This window comes from Hyperolius riggenbachi, chromosome 6, assembly GCF_040937935.1.
Source record: "Hyperolius riggenbachi isolate aHypRig1 chromosome 6, aHypRig1.pri, whole genome shotgun sequence".
Lineage (NCBI taxonomy): Eukaryota > Metazoa > Chordata > Amphibia > Anura > Hyperoliidae > Hyperolius > Hyperolius riggenbachi.
Genome location: NC_090651.1, coordinates 333,761,844 through 333,785,439, shown reverse-complemented (window position 1 = coordinate 333,785,439; position 23,596 = coordinate 333,761,844). Strand labels below are relative to the sequence as shown.

General features: G+C 47.8%; 1 protein-coding gene across 1 annotated transcript in view; it reads right to left on the bottom strand.

The window, feature by feature from the left end:
* Window positions 1-4,439: 4,439 nt before the first annotated feature.
* Window positions 4,440-23,596, bottom strand: part of LOC137521779 (uncharacterized) — a 39,263-nt gene continuing 20,106 nt past the window's right edge. Inside the window, exons 3-4 of the mRNA XM_068241505.1 lie at window positions 8,982-9,151; window positions 4,440-5,552 (exon numbers count right to left, since the gene is read on the bottom strand). Coding sequence (XP_068097606.1) covers window positions 4,554-5,552; window positions 8,982-9,151 — 1,169 coding nt within the window. The 3' untranslated portion in view covers window positions 4,440-4,553. The remainder of the gene's footprint in view (window positions 5,553-8,981; window positions 9,152-23,596) is intronic.

Below are 23,596 nucleotides of genomic sequence, written 5' to 3'. Positions count from 1 at the left end.
GTATGCGGTAAAACGGACGCTAACACTATCAGAACTGAGGCCAATGTCTGGAACAGATGGCAGCCTTGCTTCTTTTACACACACCCCCTCACCCTTTTCCCCCACCCATTATAACTTTGTTCCTTGAGGTGATTATTTGTCTTATAGGGATATGTCACCCACCAGTTAAAAGAGGCTATTGTAACACGGTTTCTGAGCTAGTCTAGGCCGTTATCTGTTTGGCACGTTGCCAGCCACTTAAGTTGTATATTTTTAATCTCCTTGAAAGTATGTCCCCCCTAAGGGCCCATTTCCACTGCCTGGATGCGATCGCATCGCGCTGCATATAGCCGTGGATGACTTCCGGAAGTCTGGAAGCAGATGTCCGTTACTGCCTAGGGGAATCGGATACTTGCTGCAGTATCTGCAGCACGCTTCTGGTTCTTTTCCTGAGTTGTATTGCAAAATCTGCATGCAATGGAAACTACTCTATTGACATGCATTGGCTTCAGTGTTGATGTGAATTTGCGGCTTGTGCAAACAGGCCCTTATGCTACTGCACCAGCTCATTGTTTCTGACAGTCCAGGGTTAGCTTTTGTAAGGGAAAATCACCCAAGCTAGGGAGTGCAGCTAGCTTGTCCTTCCCTTTGGTTACCTTCTCCCCAGAATGACTACTATGGCCTCAAGTGAATTGAGGCCAATGTATCTCAGTTCTTGCCTTAGTAAATGTGCCTTTTCTTGTTCTCTCCTGGTGATGTAGCTATATTCTGTATCCTCAGTACGTATGGCTGTTTTCATGCCAAAGCAATTTTAGCAAGTTTACAATAAAAAAAACGTAATGTTAAAAAAACAACCCATACATGAACTTGAGGTGAATGAGAGGAGGAGAGGCCGTGGCTGCGACAGGTCCCTGTTCCTATTTTGCAGAGAAATGTCACGGCTGTGCTCCGGTCACTCAGCACTAGAAACTGCTACGTCTGCATTTCTGCTTCCTCTCAGAGGCTGCTTGTGACGGCTGCACGACCGTCTCCTGGCCACAGCCTCTCTGTGATGACCGGTGACACTGCACAGCCAGTGCTCGTAGATCCATTTCCTATTATTACAGTACACCTGTAACAGAAAAAACCCAGCTTACCTCGGGAGGGGAAGGCATCTGGATCCCAATGAGGTTTCCCCCGTCCTCTGCAGCCTCAGAGATCCAGCGCTGGCTCCCCCCAAAATTCCCCTGACAAGCACTGAGCAGGCGCAGCAGCACGCTGCAATATTTACATTCAGGGCTCCATTGCAGGCCGATGGGCTCCGCTGGAAATAGCCATGCCCGATTGGGTCCGCTCTACTTCGCAGGCGGGAGTCGTCTGAACAGTAGAGAGGACCCCGTCGGGCTCGGGTATTTCAGCTCGACTGGAGAGCCGTTGCTCCACCTGTGCTGGATTACAGTAGGTAAATATTTACCGCTCCGACATTCAGGGGCTTCCAATGCTGGATCGTAAGGACAGAGGAGGACGGGAGAAGCTTTAGAGGCTTCCCCCTCCCAAGGAAAGTATTCCCTAGGGTTTTTTATCCTTACACATTTCCTTTAAAGCTTACATTGATAGTACAATTGCCCCTGGCTGAGCAGAGCCATCCAATACTGCTTAACCTCCTTAGCAGTAACCCCGTGTGTGACACGGGGTAAGCCGCCGGAGGGTGCCGCTCAGGCCCTGCTGGGCCGATTTAAATAATTTTTTTTTTGCTGGACGCAGCTAGCACTTTGCTAGCTGCGCCAGCACCCCGATCTCCGCCGCCGCGCGCCCGATCGCCGCTATCCGGTGCGGCGCGCGCCCCCTCCCCAGACCCCTGCGCTGCCTGGCCAATCAGTGCCAGGCAGCGCCAAGGGGTGGATCGGGTCTCCCAATGACGTCCCGACGGTGGCGTCATCCCGCCCCGTCGCCATGGCGACGGGGGAAGGACTCATGGAAATCCCGTTCTTTGAACGGGATTTCCTGATCGCCTATCGCCGGAGGCGATCGGCGGGGCTGGGGGGATGCCGCTGAGCAGCGGCTATCATGTAGCGAGCCCTGGGCTCGCTACATGATTTAAAAAAATTTTTTTTTAAAAAAAACTGCTGCACTGCCCCCTGGCAGTATTTTTCATACCGCCAAGGGGGTTAAAGGACCACTAAAGCAAAAAAGCAGTTAAAATTTAAAAGAGCCGACAAGATTTGGACTAGTCCATCTCCTCATGGTGGATTCTTCAGGTTTTTTTGTTTCGTTTTCAAAAGCATTTCCTGAGTGGCAGTCTGCCGAAATAGTAAGATACCAGCCTACTCACTTGCACACTATTTTGGCAGTTAGACTTAGCAACTGCCGTTCAGGAAATGCTTTCAAAAACAAAAAGTTTTGCACTTGGGCGAAAGAGGCAGGGAGTCCTTTGCATACATCAGTTGTCGCAAAATCAAAATTTAACATTCTATAGATGCTCTTGTAATATGAAGTTATAATTACCTACCGGGTCTTTATAGTCCAACAGCATCCGGCACGTAGCCGCCTAGCAGAAAAGGCCATGGGCGCTTCTTTATAAAGTGCCATGGTATTTTTGTCCTAGGTGGTGGGGCTTTGTACGGAAGTCGGCAGACATGGGACTCCGGGAGCGATTCAGTAGAAAAAGACCCGGCAGGTAATTATAACTTCATATTACAAGAGGATCCATACAATGTTACATTTAGACTGAATGTGCTCTTTTATTAGATTTTGCTGAACTTGGGAAATGAAGGCTAGCCCGTCTGGTCTGGTTCCGTGAAAGAGCTCCTGCACCACAAATTGTTGAAGACTACAGTAAACAGAAATTATGAGAGAGAGAGCTGTCAGGGCATACGGATCATTGCAGCTTGCTGCCTATGTAGCTACACAGCCGCAAAACAATGAAATTGCCCATGCAACCCCTGTCCATCACTAAAACACCTTATAATGGACATGGGAGCATCAGATCTAAACCATGGAACAACAGAAGAAGGGGGCCTAGTCTAACAAAATTAAGTTTTTATTTGACCTCTAAATTACCTGACCTCAATCCAATCAAGCATCTGTGGTGCACTGGAAAAATAAGTCTGATCCGTGGAGGCGCCTCATTGCAAGTGCTAATGTCTTGGTGCCAGCCACTAAAGGACACCATCAGGTCTTATGGAGTCTAATCCACAATAGGAGAGAGAGAAGAGAGAGAGAGAAGAGAAAGAGAGCGAGAGAAGAGAAAGAGAGAAAGAAAGAGAGGTAGGTGTGTGTGTACACATCCAGGGGTCCAAACAAAGCAGAAGAATCATGTCATCATGTGAGAGTGTCAGAAGCAGCAGGACTCGTTGAAGCACCCCTGACGCGACCTGAAACAAAAGACTTTGATGCTCACCTAAAAAGAGTAAGGCTCTGGATCCCATAGGGTCTTCCCAGTTCTCTCTCTGTCTCCTCGTTCAACAGCTGTCCCATTCAAATTTGGGACTCCTTAGAAGGCTTCCAAAGACAAGTACAAACTGCGCATATGCGTGTGTAGACTTGTATGTGCGCAATACGAATCCAGTCGTCTTCAGAAGTACTTAGGGACACTCATACTTCCCAAAGCTGACTGAGGAGGCTGAAGATGTACTCGACCTGCAGGTTTAATAATTTCACGGTGGGGCCCAGGGCTGTGGAGTCGGATGATTTTTGTACAGACTCCACATTCCTGGCGGGGAAAACGCTGGAGAGAGGAAACAAAGAGAGGACCAGGAAGACTCTAGAGATCCAGAGCCTTCTCTCTGCTAAGGTGAGAAGTCTTTTTTTCCCCTCGCTTCAGGGTTGATTTAACCACCCTGGCGTTCTGATTAAATCGCCAGGGTGGCTGCGGGAGGGTTTTTTTTGAATAAAAAAAAAACTATTTCATGCAGCCAACTGAAAGTTGGCTGCATGAAAGCCCACTAGAGGGCGCTCCGGAGGCGTTCTTCCGATCGCCTCCGGCGCCCAGAATAAACAAGGAAGGCCGCAATGAGCGGCCTTCCTTGTTTTGCTTAGATCGTCGCCATAGCGACGAGCGGAGTGACGTCATGGACGTCAGCCGACGTCCTGACGTCTGCCGCCTCCGATCCAGCCCTTAGCGCTGGCCGGAACTTTTTGTTCCGGCTACGCTGGGCTCAGGCGGCTGGGGAGACCCTCTTTCGCCGCTGCTCGCGGCGGATCGCCGCAGAGCGGCGGCGATCGGGCAGCACACGCGGCTGGCAAAGTGCCGGCTGCGTGTGCTGCTCTTTATTTGATGCAAATCGGCCCAGCAGGGCCTGAGCGGCAGCCTCCGGCGGTGATGGACGAGCTGAGCTCGTCCATACCGCCCAGCTGGTTAACTAAAATATGAAACCCAGGCATGTTTTTCTTTTTCTACTTAAAGTAGAATTCCAAGTGTAACTTCAACAACATGTGTTTATACGGCTGTGCATAATATTAAATAAAAGACGGCAAGGATATTTAGAAAAGAAATGTGTTATTGTAAGTAAAAAAAATATTCCCATTTACTTCTTCAGGAGTGTGGTGTTTTTTTTGTGGATGAGCAAAAGCAATCCCATTAATGTGAAGAGAAGTCAGTAGAGTTTCATTCTTGGATAAATCCAAGTCTCAGGGCTCCTCCTTTTTGGCAATACTGCTGTAAATGAAGTTGTATTTGAACTATTAAAAGAGTTTTCCTGAAATTGAGGTATTGTTATGGGTCTAGGCTTCCAAAAATTGCACTGATGTGATGTTCTTTCTGACCAGCTATTACTTCCCTGCCATTCGTTGCTGTGATTACTCCCCCAACTGACCCTGCGTATGGTGCTCTCTCTCATAGAGGATGGCAGACTCCATACAGGATGTTCACCAGGGTGGTTGACATTTTTCAATTTGGACACATCCTTGCATGTGGAAATATTCCAAGGGGGGTCTACCTTGGCTTCTTGTGGATTGGGTAGGGTCTGTTTTATATTTCTCCACCCCAATCTAGAGTCTTCTAGATGATTTGTACTGCCTCTAGCTCCAGCATGTCCTGGTCGGATACTTGAGCGACACTCAAACTTCCTCTTTGATCTTACCAGGGGTGAATTCTGACTAGGGTAGCATGTCCTGGACTCCAGAGGGGGCGCTCCAAACATTTTGGTGGCAGGTAAATTCTGTACATTATGGAGAACATCAAAGGAATGTACGATCTCTCTGTAAGAGCTGTTCCTGGCTCTTTGCTGTGATGTACAGATATGTTCCGAGGACATGTCTACGAAGGGCTGTCTACTTACACGATCTTGCCTAAGACGTGTAAGGTGATTTTCTTCCTGAAAACTATGGGTGTTCAACACATTATCAGGGAATAACGTCCACCTTGACTGAGGGTTATCCATGTGTACTGATTGATGGTGCTTTTCCTTATCTCGGCTTGGTCCATATAGCCTGCTTGGGCTAAAATCATTTCTTGGTGAAGGCATGGTAAATGGATGTTGAAAGTCTTCAGCTACAATGTGATGGTATTGGAGAGAGGCAGTATGACCAGGCTCACATCTAACTGTCTTGCAGAAGACGGGGCTTGGTCTCTTCTGATCTTCCTCTGAGTTGACCTGTATTTGACACATCATAAGTATAAGCAAAATGCAGCTGATGACCAAATGACAACAATACAAGAATGTCCAATGTTAGGATTCTAGATTGTTAAACAACTGTTTATCTCATGCGTTTATTTAACAGGTTCTCTTTAGTAACATAACTAAAAATATATGACTCCTGTCGAAATGTTTTGAAAATCGATGTGGTGTGCGTGTGGTAAAAATCAACCCCTCTCTGGTCAGATTCCAATCAGAGAAAAATTGATGCAACAAACAAATAATACTGACTTGTTGCCATGGGCAACAAGCAAAACACTTTCCAGAGATGGGGCCCTGGGCTGCAGTTTTATCTCTCAGGTGACTGAAGGTGATGAGTCAGCCAATGGGAGCAGCCTAGGGAAGCAGGAAGAGGTGAGCACAATCTATGACTTGGACCTGAATGCCCCTGCATTGTCCTATCCGCCGTTTGGACTTGCTGCCTCCGGGAGTCCTTGGAAAGGCAGCTCCCCCGAGTGCTTCCAAAGACCAGCAGCTCTGTAAAAGCCTGGTCATGTGCAGTATGGAGACGACTGAGTGCTCCTGAAGCCTTCCAAGGGTCCCTGAAGGTGGATTTGACCACTTGGTTGAACACATGCTACATGGGTGACAACACTGGCCAGGGAGGCTCTATAAGATCCAGAGCCTTCCCTCTCCATAGGTAAGTATCTGACTTTTTTTCTCACTTTCTCAGTTTTGGTTTGAGAGTGCTTACAATGTCTCAGATTGGATTTTTTTTTAATCAATAATGTAAATTACCTGTACAGTATAATCTCGTTATAGTAAACTCGAAGGGACCAGGAAAACTGGTTTACTATATCAGAAATTGTCCTAGAAATGGCCCAGCATGTCCTGGTACATTCTCTGCTGTAAAGGACCAACTCTGTCCTCCCATTGGAGGGACAGTACAAGCACTCGCACATTTGGTGGATTACAAGGTAAGGATACCTTAGGGCTGTAGAGCCAGGCTGGACAAATTACTTGTACAGTATCCAAAGCTCCTTAAAAATTGCAGCTATGACTGAATAGAGGCAGCCACTCGCGTTCTGTGAGTGGCTCCGATACCTCAGCGGGTGGGACTTGCAGCATGTGTCCTGCAAAACTTTCTGCTCACACTTGAGCCAATCGTGAAGCCTCTCTTCAAAATTCAGCCAATCAAAATAAGCCACTCGCATCCGTCATGAGTGGCTCTGATAGCTCCGCGGACAGGATTTGGCACTCTACTCTACTTAGCCTTGCAGTGAGTAGGCCCGCTCTGATAGGAGCTAGAAGTGAAAGCAGCCTGTACTGTGCTCCACACGCTACCAGGAGTGTCATCGCTAATAAGGGAAGAGATACCCGGGAGTGTGTACAATTCCGTGAAAGAACTGTGACGATACTTTTATCGGTGATTGGAAAGTGGAAGCGATAACGCTGCATCCTCTTTTGTTTACATTCACATTATTCCTCATTCCCCAGCCTGCTTATTTGTACAGTGCTGTGTATCCAGCGCCGGGGCCATTCTTCTTGTCTTACAAATGTTATCAGGTATCAACTCACCTGCAACCAGCCTGAAGAGAGCAGCTGACTATGGGTTTCACACTGACATATGAGGCATGCACTGCCCACTGCTTAGTATATCCAGAGTCAGTGTTGCGTAGAGATGTGGCGAACGGTTCCCGAACCGTTCGCCGGCGAACATCTCTAAATTCATGGGCCTCTTACTATTTCCGGGTCGCAATGACCCGGAGTAGTACGCCTGCGCTGCCCGGCGGAGCGCGTCCTAGATCGCGCTCCCGTTGCCGGGCACTCTCTGCGCATGTGCGTGACGTCATGAGTGACGTCACGCTCATGCGCAGAGAGCGCCCGGCAACAGGAGCGCGATCTAGGGCGCGCTCCGCCGGGCAGCGCAGGCGTACTACTCCGGGTCATTGCGACCCGGAAGTAGTAAGAGGCCCAGAGAGGTTCGCCAGGCGAACTGTTCGGCCCAACTCTAGTGTTGCGTAGGGGCCAACTACTATACCAGATGTTGCTCCCATAGATGTGTAATGGAGATTGGCCGGGACCAGGAGAGGTAGTTTACTATACCTAAATGTTTACTATACCAGTTTATTATGACAATATTATACTGTATTACTGATTTTAGGCCTATTCTATAATACTGAAGTATGTATCTCCTCCAGTATATACAGTATAAGATGTTACTGTGTTCCAGTACTGATAGTAAACTAGCTGCTGTTGAGTTATACCTTAAGGTGGCCATACACTGGTCGATTTGCCATCAGATTCGACCAACAGATAGATCCCTCTCTGATCGAATCTGATCAGATAGGGATCGTATGGCCACCTTTACTGCAAACAGATTGTGAACCGATTTCAGCTTGAAACCGTTCACAATCTGTGGTGGTGGTGGTGCTGCCGCCGCTCCCCGCCCCGCGTACATTACCTGCTCCACCGGCGCGAGTCCCCTGGACACCGCTGCTCGGTCTCCGCGCTGGTCTGGTCTCTGGCATGCTTCACTTCTTCCTGCCCAGCAGGAAGTTAAAACAGTAGAGGGTGCTCTACTGTTTAAACTTCCTGCCGGGCAGGAAGAAGTGAAGCATGCCGAAGACCAGACCAGCGCGGAGACGGAACAGCAGTGACAGCGGGACTCGCGCCGGCGGAACAGGTAATGTATACCCGCTGCATTGCGTCGGTCGTCGGGCATTCGAACGCCGCTATCGACGCACACCCGACCCGCCGCGGCTCGAAAAAAATCTTCCGCACGGATGGATCGATGGGAACAATGGATTTCGGACGGAAATCCATCGTTCTGTCAGCGGTATGCGTGGCGATTTTACAGCCGTTTCCATCACTGTGATCGAAACGGCTGTATATCGGCGCGGAAAATCGTTAGGTGTATGGGCCCCTTAAAGGGATACTGTAGGGGGGTCGGGGGAAAATGAGTTGAACTTACCCGGGGCTTCTAATGGTCCCCCGCAGACATCCTGTGTTGGCGCAGCCACTCACCGATGCTCCGGCCCCGCCTCCAGTTCACTTCTGGAATTTCTGACTTTAAAGACAGAAAACCACTGCGCCTGCGTTGCCGTGTCCTCGATCCCGCTGATGTCACCAAGAGCGCACAGCGCAGGCCCAGTATGGTCTGTGTCTGCACAGTACACTCCTGGTGACATCAGCGGGAGCGAGGACACGGGCGTGCCGGCGCAGTGGTTTTCTGACTTTAAAGTCAGAAATTCCAGAAGTGAACTGGAGGCGGGGCCGGAGCATCGGTGAGTGGCTGCGAAAACACAGGATGTCTGAGGGGGACCATTAGAAGCCCCGGGTAAGTTCAACTCATTTTCCCCCGACCCCCCTACAGTATCCCTTTAAGTGTATACAATTGCAGTAGTATGCCAGGATTTTGTCTTCCATATTCAGGCATGTACTCACCATCTTTATGAGGGTGTGGGCGGGGCTTTCTCTGGGGAAAGGCATGAAGCGGATGGGGGAGGTCTCCAGCTGCTGCATGTGGATCTGTGGCCTCTGGATACTTTTCCTCACATCTCTCCTGTCTTCACTGGCAGATGTCCGTACTGACGTGGTAGGGGTACAGGAATCATCTGCAAATCAGAAACAACAATCCTTACAGAGAGATAAAGACTCTGCAATCTCCTCAGCAGCCGCAACCTCCCCAGCTGTCTTCTGCCTTGGAGGTTCCGGCTGCTGGGTGTCAGAAACTAACAATAACCATGTAGATTTGTAAGGAGAAAAAAAACCAGAGAGATCCGGGAGCCCAATCTGGCGCAATATCGTTAGGTTACCAGGATAATCGATAGGACAACAAGAAGTATACTCACAAAGGTGGGTTGCTGAATGAGGCAACCACTCCTCTGCACATGTGGGGAAATTACCGCCCCCACTCGGCCTTGGACAATCGTGGTCGCTACTCGGAAAAAGGACTTTTTTTGGACCAAGGAGGACCTTAGTCCTATGTCCCATAAGCTAGGGGTTTAGGCTAATTTAGGGATGGGCAAACTTTACCCTCCAGCTGTTAAAGAACTACAAGTTCCACAATGCATTGCAGGAGTCTTACAGCTAAAGGCAAATGCATTGTGGAACTTGTAGTTCCTTAACAACTGGAGGGCCAAGTTTGCCCATGCCTGGGCTAACTACTAGAACTGGTAGGCGCTCGTAGGAGAGATAACCAAGGATTAACAGTATCCCAACCACTTAAGGACCAAGGGATTTTGCAATGATCGGTGCCGCGTGGGCTCTGCACCGATCAGGATTGTGGCATGGCGATCAGACTTCCCCCCTTTTTTCCCCACTAGGGGGATGTCCTGCTGGGGGGGTCTGATCGCCGCCGGCCATTACTAATTAGCGGGGGGGGGGGGGGGGGTTGACAGTTGACTAAAATAAGTGAAGCCTGGATACTACACTCTGATAAATGGTCTCTTCTGCCCCCTCTCTATTCAAAGCTAACCTATAACATTATGACCAGAAGTTTTACATGGTTGTTCACTGAAGTTGGCTAAACATTTTCAAGTTTTGCCACCTAAAATGACTTTTAGGGTGATTTTATACTGGAGGTGATTCATATACCAGCCAGACTTCAGTCAGAAACACTTGATTGGCCTGCTTGTTAAGGGTCTGTGGCTAAAAGTATTAGAAGGCTCAGCAGCATAGCCAGGCACTCTGTATTGTTTAAAAGGAAATAAATATGTCAGCCTCAATATCCCTCTCCGTTCAGATGTACTTTAAAAGGAACCCGAGGTGAGAGACATAAGGAGGCTGACATATATTTATTTCCTTTTAACCCATTCGCGTTCTGTCGTTTTTACTTGAGCAATGTTCACCTCCCATTCATTAGCCTATAACTTTATCACTACTTATCACAATGAACTGATCTATACCTTGTTTTTTCCACCACCAATTAGGCTTTCTTTGGGGGGTACATTTTGCTAAGAGCCACTTTACTGTAAATGCATTTTAACAGGAAGAATAGGAAAAAAACAGAAAAAAATCATTATTTCTCAGTTTTCAGCCATTATAGTTTTAAAATAATACATGCCGCCATAATTAAAACTCACGTATTGTATTTGCCATATGTCCCGGTTATTACACCATTAAAATTATATCCCTATCACAATGTAATGCGACAATATTTTATTTGGAAATAAAGGTGCATTTTTTCCATGTTGCATCTATCACTATTTACAAGTTTAAAATAAAAAAATAGAGAGATATTTCATCTTTACATTGATATTTAAAAAGTTTAGACCCTTAGGTAAATATTTACATGTTTGTTTGTTTTTTATTGTATTTTTTTTTTTATTAAACATTTTATTAGGGTATTTTTGGGAGGGTGGGATGTAAACAGTAGTTTTAGAATGTAAATGTGTGTTGAGTTTTATTTTTTTTACTTTTAGTTGTAGTTTTACTTTTTGGCCACAAGATGGCGGCCATGAGTGTGTTTACATGACGTCACTCTAAGCGTAACACACGCTTAGAGAGACGCATGGGGGACGCAACAGCCAGAAAAAGCGAAGCTTCCGAGAGAAGCTTTCGCTTTTTCTGCAGGGGAGAGGAATCAGCGATCGGGCACCATGGCCCGATTCACTGATTCCTAGGCTAAAGATCCGCGGCCCGGGAGTGCGCGTGTACGCGCGCGATTGGCCGCGGGAGCGCACATGGTGCCTGGACGTAGTTTCTACGTCCAGGAACCAATATAGGTTAAACAATACCAGTTACTTGATCATTTTGGCATCAGTAGTGTCTGAATCGCACACCTGAATCAAGCATGCAGCTAATCTTGTGAGATTTTTGTCAGAAACATCTGATCTGCCTGTGTGAGGACTAGTGGATTTCTCACCTTCCTTAGTATTTGTAGCAAGTTACTTCCTTAGACTCTCTTCTAAAGGTGGCCACACACGATACAATAAAATGATCCGATTTTACAGCAATTCGATAAAAACAATCGTATCTCTTGAAAAAAATCGAAAGCTTTGTTTTCATTCGACTGAAAAATCTGATCGGATTTCTCGTTTTTTTTTTCGATTTAAAACGATCCGAAATGCCAGATATTTCTTTTCAATTTCTACTAAAGATTATATGGTGTGTGTTGGATTGTCAATTTATTAATATACACACCCTAGCAATTTTCTGAGTTTCCAATCATTTTTATCATAATTGAGGAAAAAAATTAACATAGTTGTGTGGTACATTGGTCATATTTTTGAAATGTTACAATCAGTCAGAAAAATTGATTGCAATTCTTACATTTAACAGATATTTAAAAAATTGTATGGTGTGTGGCCACCTTTAGTGATAGTGGGATTCAGCCACAGACTGGGGTTTGTGTGATATTTCAGGCCACGCTGCCGTCAGTCTGCCAGAATCCGGCAGATACTTAGTAAGTCGGCTCGCTCTGAGCGCCAGGAATTTGGGAAGCGCTACAGCGGAGTGACCTAATTTCAGACAGAACGCTGTCCCAGCCCTTGCTGGATCATTAGATGGAACGGCGCTTATCTTTCCCTGTGCAAACATGAATATTAACACACCGCTACAGGGACAGGCTTATGTAAATCCTCTGACACAGAAACGGATCATTGTCAGAGGAGGTTATTAGAAAAATCACAGAGAACAGCAGCTGCAGAAGAGAGGGAGCACAGAGACACAGACCACTGATAAGGCAGCTAGCGGGGGGGGGGGGGGGGGGGGGGGGTGTTTGGGGGGGCTTGGGGGGTGAATACACAACACAAACGGAAAGCAGAGCTGAGTGAGACACTCTTGTGAGTTTTCTCCGCCAACGGTTTCATTGGCCAAAAGTATGTTAATCAGCAGTAGAGCTCTCTCCTCTCAGGACTCTTCTGGTGAGCGGGTAAATCAACTGTGACCTTATGACAACCAAATAAGTAAGAGGAATAGATGCAAGACTACATTTACCAGCATCCCTGCACTAAAATGTCTATATAAAGAGGCATGACTTGGATCAGTGTTTCTCAAACCTGTCCTCGTGACTCCCCAACTGTGCATGTTTTGCAGGCAACCTCCCGTCTGCACAGGTGGGGTAATTAGTGTCTCAGCCAGGTGGATTCAATGGGCTCTATTCTCAATGATTTTCCGCATGCGGAAATGCACTTGCGGTAAATTCCCGACTGAAAAAAAAACATCTTCACATTCACAAATGTTTACGCATGAAATTTACTGCATGCGTAAAATTTTACGCATTAATTACCCGCATGCGTAAAAAATGCGGTAAAAGTCCGCAAAAGTCAGTAGTTTCCGCAAAAAATCCAAATTCACAAAAAAAAGAGGCGCCTTATTTCTGACTTAACTACCGAATTTTTATCACCTGCTAGTACTTGGTGATATATTTCGCTTCCCATTGACTTAAATGGAGTCTGGAGCCTTGAGTGCTGTGTTTGGTGGACTTTAATTTTTTTTTTTTGGACAAGTTTTTTTATGCAACTTTTTTTCCGCATGGTTTCCGCATGTTTACTATGTAATTACGCATGTTTCCCAAATGTTTTTACGCATTGTTCCCGCATGCGGGAAACGTGGAACATTTTTAGTGAATGTGGAAATTTTTCGGTGTTTTCCTCAGGCAGTAAGTTTACGACCAAAAAAACATTACCGCACATGGTTTTGTGAATAGAGCCCTTTGTAGCTGAGACATTAATTACCCCACCTGTGCATAGGTGAGGCTGCCTGCAAAACATGTACCATTGGGGAGTAACAAGGACAGGTTTGAGAAACACTGACTAAAGGCTCATACACACATCAGACCATAGTCTTTGGAAAATGAAAGACCACAGACCAATTTTACCCCCTTCCAGCCAGCGACTTACTGCTTTTCTGGCTTCATTATATATGCAGACCACCAATATTTAAAGATGTAGCTGACTGCGGCTATAATACATTTTGTGTGGGGGGGCCGGTAAAAAAGCCTCAGGGGGCTACATTCGGCCCACGGGCCTTAGTTTGAGGACCACTGATATAAGAGATCACCATGACATAATTGGCTTTACATGAGTTGGATTGCGTGGACGGAGGCGCCAAGCGTTTACGGAGAAACTCCTTGAAGAAACTCCTATATTTGCCTGAAGAAGCAGGTTGCATCCCGCAAAACGCGTCATAGTTTTTGGAGTTTTATAAGTATTCAATAAAAGTTCCTTTTTAAAAGCTGACAATTTGGATCATCTAATAGGAGGTAAGTCCACCACTACCTTCTTTTTGAACCAGTTTGTTAATGTACTTTATCCTTTGTTGGAGACTTTGATGCATGAATTTTGCTGTGCATTGTGTAAATAAATACCACTAGCTTTTGCACAGTGAATGGAGCACAGGGTTGCTGCACCAGTTTGCTTGATTTGGCCACACCCCTCTAGCACCTTACTATACTTTGGTTCTGGTCAGAAATCTTACACATGATTCTCCCTCACTGTTTTATCAAAACAGAGGTCCCTAAGTAGTGCTTAATCACCTGAGGTTCCTAAGTAGTGCTGTATGTCCAAGTGTGCAACTTCAGCCATCACCTCCATACCTCCCAACTTTTTGAGAAGAGAAAGGGGCAGGGGCGTTGCTAGTGGCACGTGCCCCGGATCTATTCTGGGGTGCCTCGGATGTCCGCCAGGCAGAGTAGAGGCACCACAACACCCAGCAGGGCACCACTCACTACCCAGCATGCCCCATAGAGGCACATTAGCACCCAGCATGGCACCGCAGCATCCAGGATGCCACAACAACACATGGAGATGGGGGGTATGCTGGGTGCCTCTATGTGAGCATATTGGGTGCTGTGATGCCATGCTAGGTGCTGTGATGCCTTTATGGGGGCATGCAGGGAGCTGTGGTTCTTCTATGGGCATGCTGGGAGTTCTGGTGCCTCAATGGGAAGGGGTTCACTAGAAGGCCATGTAATTCCATGAGGGCGGGGCTGGCAGCAGGCCAGCTCGCCCATCACAAAGCCAGACCAGCCAGCACAGAAGCCAGGTAACTCTCCCTATCTATGTGATATGCTGCAATTTAGGGGGGGGGGGGGGGGGGGAGGGGGGTGTTGCATTAATGTAGAAGGGAGCTTCATCCAACATTTTGCTGGGCAGGCTTACTTAGACCGCTGTTAAGTACATGTAAATTTGGCTCCACCCATGGCCACACCCAAATTCTGGTGCATGGCCACACCTATTTTTCAGCTGGAGTCCCCAAAAGTGCCCTGGATCTCTTAGGATCCTAGCAAAGGCCCTGAAAAGGGGACATTTAAACCATGCCCCTTCTACACCCCTTATCACGGCCCCAGCACACCCATAGTCATGCATACCATACCAAATGTTATTTTATAATTCAAACCTTACTGGTCCTTTCTATCCTGGTTCATTGTCTTATATATTTACATTTAAAAATATTAAATATATTAATTTAAAAGGCTAGGAATAAATTTTGAGTCAAACACATTTTTTCAGTAGAAAAATACATATATTCACATAGCTCTGTACATGAGTCCTGAAAGAGGGACAAGCGAGGGAGAAAGAGGGACTGGGTTAGCAAAGAGGGACTGTCTCGCCAAAAGAGGGACAGTTGGGAGCTGTGCACCTCATCTACAACAAATGGAGAAGGAGAAGATGGACTGACTACAATCAGATGGATGGAGATGTAAGCAGTCTGGTGAGACAGAAGTAGTTCAAGGCCAGCTTCAGCCAAAAATCTTGATTGCATTTTCTGACTTCAGTTGAGAAGCATCAGAACAAGAGATGGTCTCTCCTACTTATTTTCATAAGAAACCACAGAAGAGAAAACAGGAAGCAGAAGTTGTCCATTATAACGTCATGACAACTAGTGAGACTTACAAATGTGATGATTGTGAAGAAAACCTTTCATAACCACATCTGTAAGACTGAGATTTTGGATCGTTGAAATGTTGTGTCTTCTCCATCAGACGATGCCTCGCAGTCTTAATGGGCAGGCCAATCACATTGAGGGGAATGCTCAAAGATTACTGGACAAGGATTCCAGCCCCCGTTAAATCTATTAAAGAGGCCCAGTAGAGATGTTAACCTTAATTATCCTGGTTTCAGCATCAGAAACCCTTATTATTATTTAGTACTTATATAGCGCTGACATCTTCTGCAGCACTGTACAGAGTATATTGTCTTGTCTAACTGTCGCTATAGGAAACCTGTCTGGAGGAAACCCACACAGACACGGGGAGAACATACAAACTGCATGCAGATAGTGCCCTGGCTGGAATTTGAATCGGGGACCCAGCGCTGCAAGGCTAGAGCACTAAGCAATATGCCACCGTATTCGGAGACAAAGTATTTTTTCTACTGGCTTCAGAACACTGACTCTTATGCTGGGGATACACGGTACGTTTCTGTACCGTGTATCGACCAGCTGATCCGGCCAGCTGATAATATTCAGCTGGCCCGATCATGCCGCTCGACCCGCGCCCACTCGATCCCCGCCGGCGGACAATGGCAGAGAATCAAGCGGTGATAAGGCAGCGCCGGCGGAAACGAGCGGCAATCGATCTGCGTGCACACGCGGGGATGCGCCGGCAACGAGCCGCTAGCTCGATCCGGCGCAAGAAACGAGCCGTGTATGCACGGCATTAGTGTACATACATTAAAGATTAATTAAAATGCAGCCTTTGATGCACAGCCTTGTGGGTAATGACATCACATTACATCATATCAGCTGCTGCTGCTCTGGCGTAGTAGTGTAGTGGAGAGCAGAGAAATAGCAGCAGCTACACAGTTCCAGCATAGCAGCCTAGTGGAGAGCAGAGAAATAGCAGCAGCTGCACAGGATCAGACACAGCTCCAGCATAGCAGCCTAGTGAAGTGCAGAGAAATAGCAGCAGCAGCACAGGATCAGACACAGCTCCAGCATAGCAGCCTAGTGGAGAGCAGAGAAATAGCAGCAGCTGCACAGGATCAGACACAGCTCCGGCATAGCAGCCTAGTGGAATGCAGAGAAATAGCAGCAGCAGCACAGGATCAGACACAGCTCCAGCATAGCAGCCTAGTGGAGTGCAGAGAAATAGCAGCAGCAGCACAGGATCAGACACAGCTCTGGCATAGCAGCCTAGTGGAGTGCAGAGAAATAGCAGCAGCAGCACAGGATCAGACACAGCTCCGGCATAGCAGCCTAGTGGAGTGCAGAGAGATAGCAGCAGCTGCACAGGATCAGACACAGCTCCAGCATAGCAGCCTAGTGGAGTGCAGAGAAATAGCAGCAGCAGCACAGTATCAGACACAGCTCCAGCATAGCAGCCTAGTGGAGTGCAGAGAAATAGCAGCAGCAGCACAGGATCAGACACAGCTCTGGCATAGCAGCCTAGTGGAGTGCAGAGAAATAGCAGCAGCAGCACAGGATCAGACACAGCTCCGGCATAGCAGCCTAGTGGAGTGCAGAGAGATAGCAGCAGCTGCACAGGATCAGACACAGCTCCAGCATAGCAGCCTAGTGGAGTGCAGAGAAATAGCAGCAGAAGCACAGGATCAGACACAGCTCTGGCATAGCAGCCTAGAGGAGTGCAGAGAAATAGCAGCAGCAGCACAGGATCAGACACAGCTCCAGCATAGCAGCCTAGTGGAGAGCAGAGAAATAGCAGCAGCAGCACAGGATCAGACACAGCTCCGGCACAGCAGCCTAGTGGAGTGTAGAGAAATAGCAGCAGCAGCAGCACAGGATCAGACACAGCTCCGGCATAGCAGCCTAGTGGAGAGCAGAGAAATAGCAGCAGCACAGGATCAGACACAGCTCCAGCATAGCAGCCTAGTGGAGTGCAGAGAAATAGCAGCAGCACAGGATCAGACACAGCTCCGGCATAGCAGCCTAGCGGAGAGCAGAGAAATAGCAGCAGCACAGGATCAGACACAGCTCCGGCATAGCAGCCTAGTGGAGTGCAGAGAAATAGCAGCAGCAGCAGCACAGGATCAGACACAGCTCCAGCATAGCAGCCTAGTGGAGTGCAGAGAAATAGCAGCAGCAGCAGCACAGGATCAGACACAGCTCCGGCATAGCAGCCGAGTGGAGTGCAGAGAAATAGCAGCAGCAGCAACACAGGATCAGACACAGCTCTGGCATAGCAGCCTAGAGAAGTGCAGAGAAATAGCAGCAGCAGCACAGGAGCTGGAGCAGCAGCAGCACAGGATCAGACACAGCTCCGGCATAGCAGCCTAGTGGAGTGCAGAGAAATAGCAGCAGTAGCAGCACAGGATCAGACACAGCTCCGGCATAGCAGCCTAGTGGAGTGCAGAGAAATAGCAGCAGCACAGGATCAGACACAGCTCCGGCATAGCAGCCTAGAGGAGTGCAGAGAAATAGCAGCAGCAGCACAGGATCAGACACAGCTCCAGCATAGCAGCCTAGTGGAGAGCAGAGAAATACCAGCAGCAGCTGCACAGGATCAGACACAGCTCCGGCACAGCAGCCTAGTGGAGTGCAGAGAAATAGCAGCAGCAGCAGCACAGGATCAGACACCACTCCGCATAGCAGCCTAGTGGAGTGCAGAGAAATAGCAGCAGCAGCACAGGATCAGACACAGCTCAGGGATAGCAGCCTAGTGGAGTGCAGAGAAATGGCAGCAGCAGCAGCAGCAGCACAGGATTAGACACAGCTCCGGCATAGCAGCCTAGTGGAGTGCAGAGAAATAGCAGCTGCACAGGATCAGACACAGCTCTGGCATAGCAGCCTAGTGGAGTGCAGAGAAATAGAAGCAGCAGCACAGGATCAGACACAGCTCCGGCATAGCAGCCTAGTGGAGTGCAGAGAAATAGCAGCAGCAGCACAGGATCATACACAGCTCTGGCATAGCAGCCTAGTGGAGAGTAGAGAAATAGCAGCAGCAGCAGCACAGGATCATACACAGCTCTGGCATAGCAGCCTAGTGGAGAGTAGAGAAATAGCAGCAGCAGCAGCACAGGATCAGACACAGCTCCAGCATAGCAGCCTAGTGGAGAGTAGAGAAATAGCAGCAGCAGCACAGGATCAGACACAGCTCCGGCATAGCAGCCTAGTGGAGTGCAGAGAAATAGCAGCAGCAGCACAGGATCAGACACAGCTCCGGCATAGCAGCCTAGTGGAGTGCAGAGAAATAGCAGCAGTAGCAGCACAGGATCAGACACAGCTCCGGCATAGCAGCCTAGTGGAATGCAGAGAAATAGCAGCAGCAGCACAGGATCAGACACAGCTCCAGCATAGCAGCCTAGTGGAGTGCAGAGAAATAGCAGCAGCAGCACAGGATCAGACACAGCTCCGGCATAGCAGCCTAGTGGAGTGCAGAGAAATAGCAGCAGCAGCACAGGATCAGACACAGCTCCAGCATAGCAGCCTAGTGGAGTGCAGAGAAATAGCAGCAGCAGCAGCACAGGATCAGACACAGCTCCAGCATAGCAGCCTAGTGGAGTGCAAAGAAATAGCAGCAGCAGCAGCAGCACAGGATCAGACACAGTTCCAGCATAGCAGCCTAGTGGAGTGCAGAGAAATAGCAGCAGCAGCACAGGATCAGACACAGTTCCAGCATAGCAGCCTAGTGGAGTGCAGAGAAATAGCAGCAGCAGCACAGGATCAGACACAGCTCCAGGATAGCAGCCTAGTGGAGTGCAGAGAAATAGCAGCAGCAGCAGCACAGGATCAGACACAGATCCGGCATAGCAGCCTAGTGGAGTGCAGAGAAATAGCAGCAGCAGCTGCACAGGATCAGACACAGCTCCGGCATAGCAGCCTAGTGGAATGCAGAGAAATAGCAGCAGCAGCAGCAGCACAGGATCAGACACAGCTCCGGCATAGCAGCCTAGTGGAGTGCAGAGAAATAGCAGCAGCAGCACAGGATCAGGCACAGCTCCGGCATAGCAGCCTAGTGGAGTGCAGAAAAATAGCAGCAGCAGCAGCATCACAGGATCAGACACAGCTCCAGAATAGAAACCTAGTGGAGTGCAGAGAAATAGCAGCAGCAGCACAGGATCAGACACAGCTCCGGCATAGCAGCCTATTGGAGAGCAGAGAAATAGCAGCAGCAGCACAGGATCAGACACAGCTCTGGCATAGCAGCCTAGTGGAGTGCAGAGAAATAGCAGCAGCATCACAGGATCAGACACAGCTCCAGAATAGAAACCTAGTGGAGTGCAGAGAAATAGCAGCAGCAGCACAGGATCAGACACAGCTCCGGCATAGCAGCCTAGTGGAGTGCAGAGAAATAGCAGCAGCAGCACAGGATCAGACACAGCTCCAGCATAGCAGCCTAGAGGAGTGCAGAGAAATAGCAGCAGCACAGGATCAGACACAGCTCCGGCATAGCAGCCTAGTGGAATGCAGAGAAATAGCAGCAGCAGCAGCAGCAGCAGCAGCACAGGATCAGACACAGCTCCAGCATAGCAGCCGAGTGGAGTGCAGAGAAATAGCAGCAGCAGGTGCAGGGTTTAGACCAGGCATGGGCAAACTTGGCCCTCCAGCTGTTAAGGAACTACAAGTCCCATAATGCATTGCAGGAGTCTGACAGCCACAGTCATGACTCATAAAGGCAAATGCATTGTGGGACTTGTAGTTCCGTAACAGCTGGAGGGCCGAGTTTGCCCATGCCTGGTTTAGACACAGCTCTGGCATAGCAGCCCTGTGAAGAGAAATAGCACAAAATAACACAGAATTAACATCAGTCTGTTTCACACTGAAAATTCAGAGATTCCACTTCAGAGAACAAGAATCGCTCCCTGACAGAGAATCACAAATGGAACTGCAGCAAAAAAGCGGGGATTTTGCAGTGATTTCCAGTTTGAAACAGGGCCCTAAGCGATCTGGATAAACTTGAGTATATAAGAAAAAAGAGGCGTGTCTTCAACTATGGGAATTGAAAGAAAGAAACCTCTAGCTCTGCGTGCCAGTAGTAAACATGATTCCTCCCATCCTGCATGAGGCATTTTTTCTACACCACAATGATATGCTAAGCTGATTATTTTCTCTCTTTTGCTTATCTCTTCTCCTTTTTCTCATACCATACTCTCCTTTACTCTCCTTAGAGTTCCTATTTAAGACAATCACTACTAAAGTTGGCACTTCCTGAATTGCGTTTACTTTTCTAAAAAGGAAACGCCAGGCTTCTGCTTCTTGGATGAATGGATGTAATTAGGAAATGCCGGAGTTACTAGTGATCGCTCTGCTATAGGAGAGCGATGTGTCTGTACAGCTCATTCCCCGCAGTGCCACACACAGGTTAAACCTCCGTCTTGATGGACGACACTGATGGTTCAAGGAACTAACAATGGCTAAAAAGTTGCTGCACGGATCAGTACTGTGCAAATATGTTTATAATTTAATGTTATAAAAGTTACCTCAGCATTCCAACTGGCAGTGAGCTATGCATTCCCAAAACTGGCTGTATGCCCTGGGGGAGAGGATTCAGCCTTAAAGTGGACCTGAACTCAAAACTTCCTCTGCTCTAAAAGATAAGCAACAGTATATAATAACCTTTAAAGAAAAACATTTCTTTGCTACAGCTTACAGAACACCAGCAATAAAGCTGCAGTGTCTGCTTCCTGCTTTCATGGAAGCAGACAAAGGGTTAACATCCTGTGTTTACATATTAGCTGTGTCTGCCGAGGACTCAAATTACATTTGCACATAAGTGTACACAAGTGATTACTTGAATATGAGGGGGAATTAGAAAGGCTAATCATTCTAAATATAAACAGTGCATTTCTCTCTTTTCCTTCTGTCCTGTGCAACAGTTCAGGTCCACTTTATTACTTAACTACCTAACGACCACGTCACGCCAATGGGCCTCGACCGCGGCGGCAGCCCTGGAGCTGCAGTTTCCCAAGGAACGGCAGTGCGCATGCGCGATCGTTCCCTGCCCGTTCACGGTGCGGAGCTCTGTGATTAGCCTGCTAGCCGCCGATCGTGGCTAGCAGACTATTTGTAAACGAAAGGGGAAAGAAATCCCCTTTGTTTACATCAGTACAGCGCTGTGTTCTCCAGCAGTGCTGTACAAGATCGGCGATCCCCGGCCTCTGATTGGCCGGGGATCGCCATCCGGAGGAGAACAGGACGGATCGCCGTCCTGTTCAACCAAATAGGTGGAGGGGAGGGAGGAAGGAGAGGGACGGAGGGAGAGAGTGCCTCTATGAGGCAGAAGGAAAAAAAAAAGTGACAGCAGAGATCGGACACCTCCGGCAGCATGTCCTCTTAGGGACGAAAATAGGAGGTGAGTCCGATCGCCATGCTTCTTAGCTGGGTTGTGCAGGAGGCTGAAAAGCCTGCACAGCCCAGTGCTGCAAAAATGAGCCTGGTCTTTAGGGGGGTTTAACACTGCGGTCATCAAGTGGTTAAAAGGCAATGTTAACTACTTTAGCATTTCCAAAATGCTGCCCCTGCTGCCACTCGTCGCCACGGCCGATCATGCGCGCTCCCGACGCTGCCCATTAGCCCAGAGATCAATAAATGAACACAGTTCCCGTTCATTGATCTAAGTCCCCGTATGAAAGACCGACGCCGTCTACGAGACGGCTCCGTCTTTCACAAATCCCATACTTTCAGATCCAAGCATTACTTCCGTTTTGGGTAGTAATACTACCCATACGGAAGATATGTGTGAGGACATCTTGTGGCCAAATAGTAAAATTAAATGAACAAACATTTTGTTTTTCATTTATTTACATTTAAAATGAACCCCTTACCTCCCACACTCCCCAATAATTACCCCCCAAAATTTTTGTAAAAAAATTAAATAAAAAATACACAATTAAAAAAAACCCATAAAATAGTTACCTTAGAGACTTAACTTTTTTATATGTATGTCAAGAAGGTATATTATGTTACTGTTTTAATTATGGTTGGGAACGCGAAGAATCACTCACGTTCCCATGCCTGTCGGGTCCTGATGGCGAAACCAAAAGTGGTCGCCGGCGGGGTCGGGAGAATCAGAGAGACACGGCGAGGGCACCGATCAGCTGCAGGAAGCGCCAGGTGAGTAAAACTCATTTTTTTTGTGACTTAAAGGGATACTGTAGGGGGGTCAGGGGAAAATGAGTTGAAGTTACCCGGGGCTTCTAATGGTCCCCCGCAGGCATCCTGTGTTGGCGCAGCCACTCACCGATGCTCCAGCCCCGCCTCCGGTTCACTAATGGAATTTCAGACTTTAAAGTCTAAAAAAACCACTGCGCCTGCGTTGCCGTGTCCTTGCTTCCCCTGATGTCACGAGGAGCGCACGGCGCAGGCACAGACCATACTGGGCTTGCGCAGTACGCTCTTGGTGCCATCAGCGGGAGTGAGGACACGGCAACGCAGGCACAGTGGTTTTCAGACAATTTCAGTCTGAAATTCCAGAAGTGAACCGGAGGAGGGGCCGGAGCATCGGTGAGTGGCTGCGCGGGCACAGGATGTCTGTGGGGGACCATTAGAAGCCCTGGGTAAGTTCAACTAATTTTCCCCTGACCCCCCTACAGTGTCCCTTTAAGTGCCTCTTTAAGTTATAGCAAACCACAACCAACCAGAAATGTACTGTATAGTTAAATGCTGTCTGTAATGGATATATTGCGTTGTCAGGACTGCCATCTAGTGGTCAAGAGTGCAATAACTTGTGGCTTATTTACAGTAGCTATGGGGCCATTCTGCTAACAAATTATATTGTTAATTATTTAGCATATAATAATCAGTAATTATCTCATGCATGGCAGCTTTATCAACATCCGGGTTTAGAAGCAGCTGCTTGAGGAATAAAGGACCGGTGGCAGTTTTCGATAAGATTGTGAGACCCTCTGATGGATGTCAGCACTATATAAATAATAATAATAATTATTATTATTATTATTATTATTATTTAGTATTTATATAGCGCCGACATATTACACAGCGCTGTACAGTGTATATATATATATATATATATTGTCTTGTCACTAACTGTCCCTCAAAAAAGCTCACAATCTAATCCCTACCATTGCCATATGTCTATATTATGTAGTGTAAGTACTGTAGTCTAGGGACAATTTTTAGGGGGAGCCAATTAACTTATCTGTATGTTTTTGGAATGTGGGAGGAAACCGGAGTGCCCGGAGGAAACCCACGCAGAC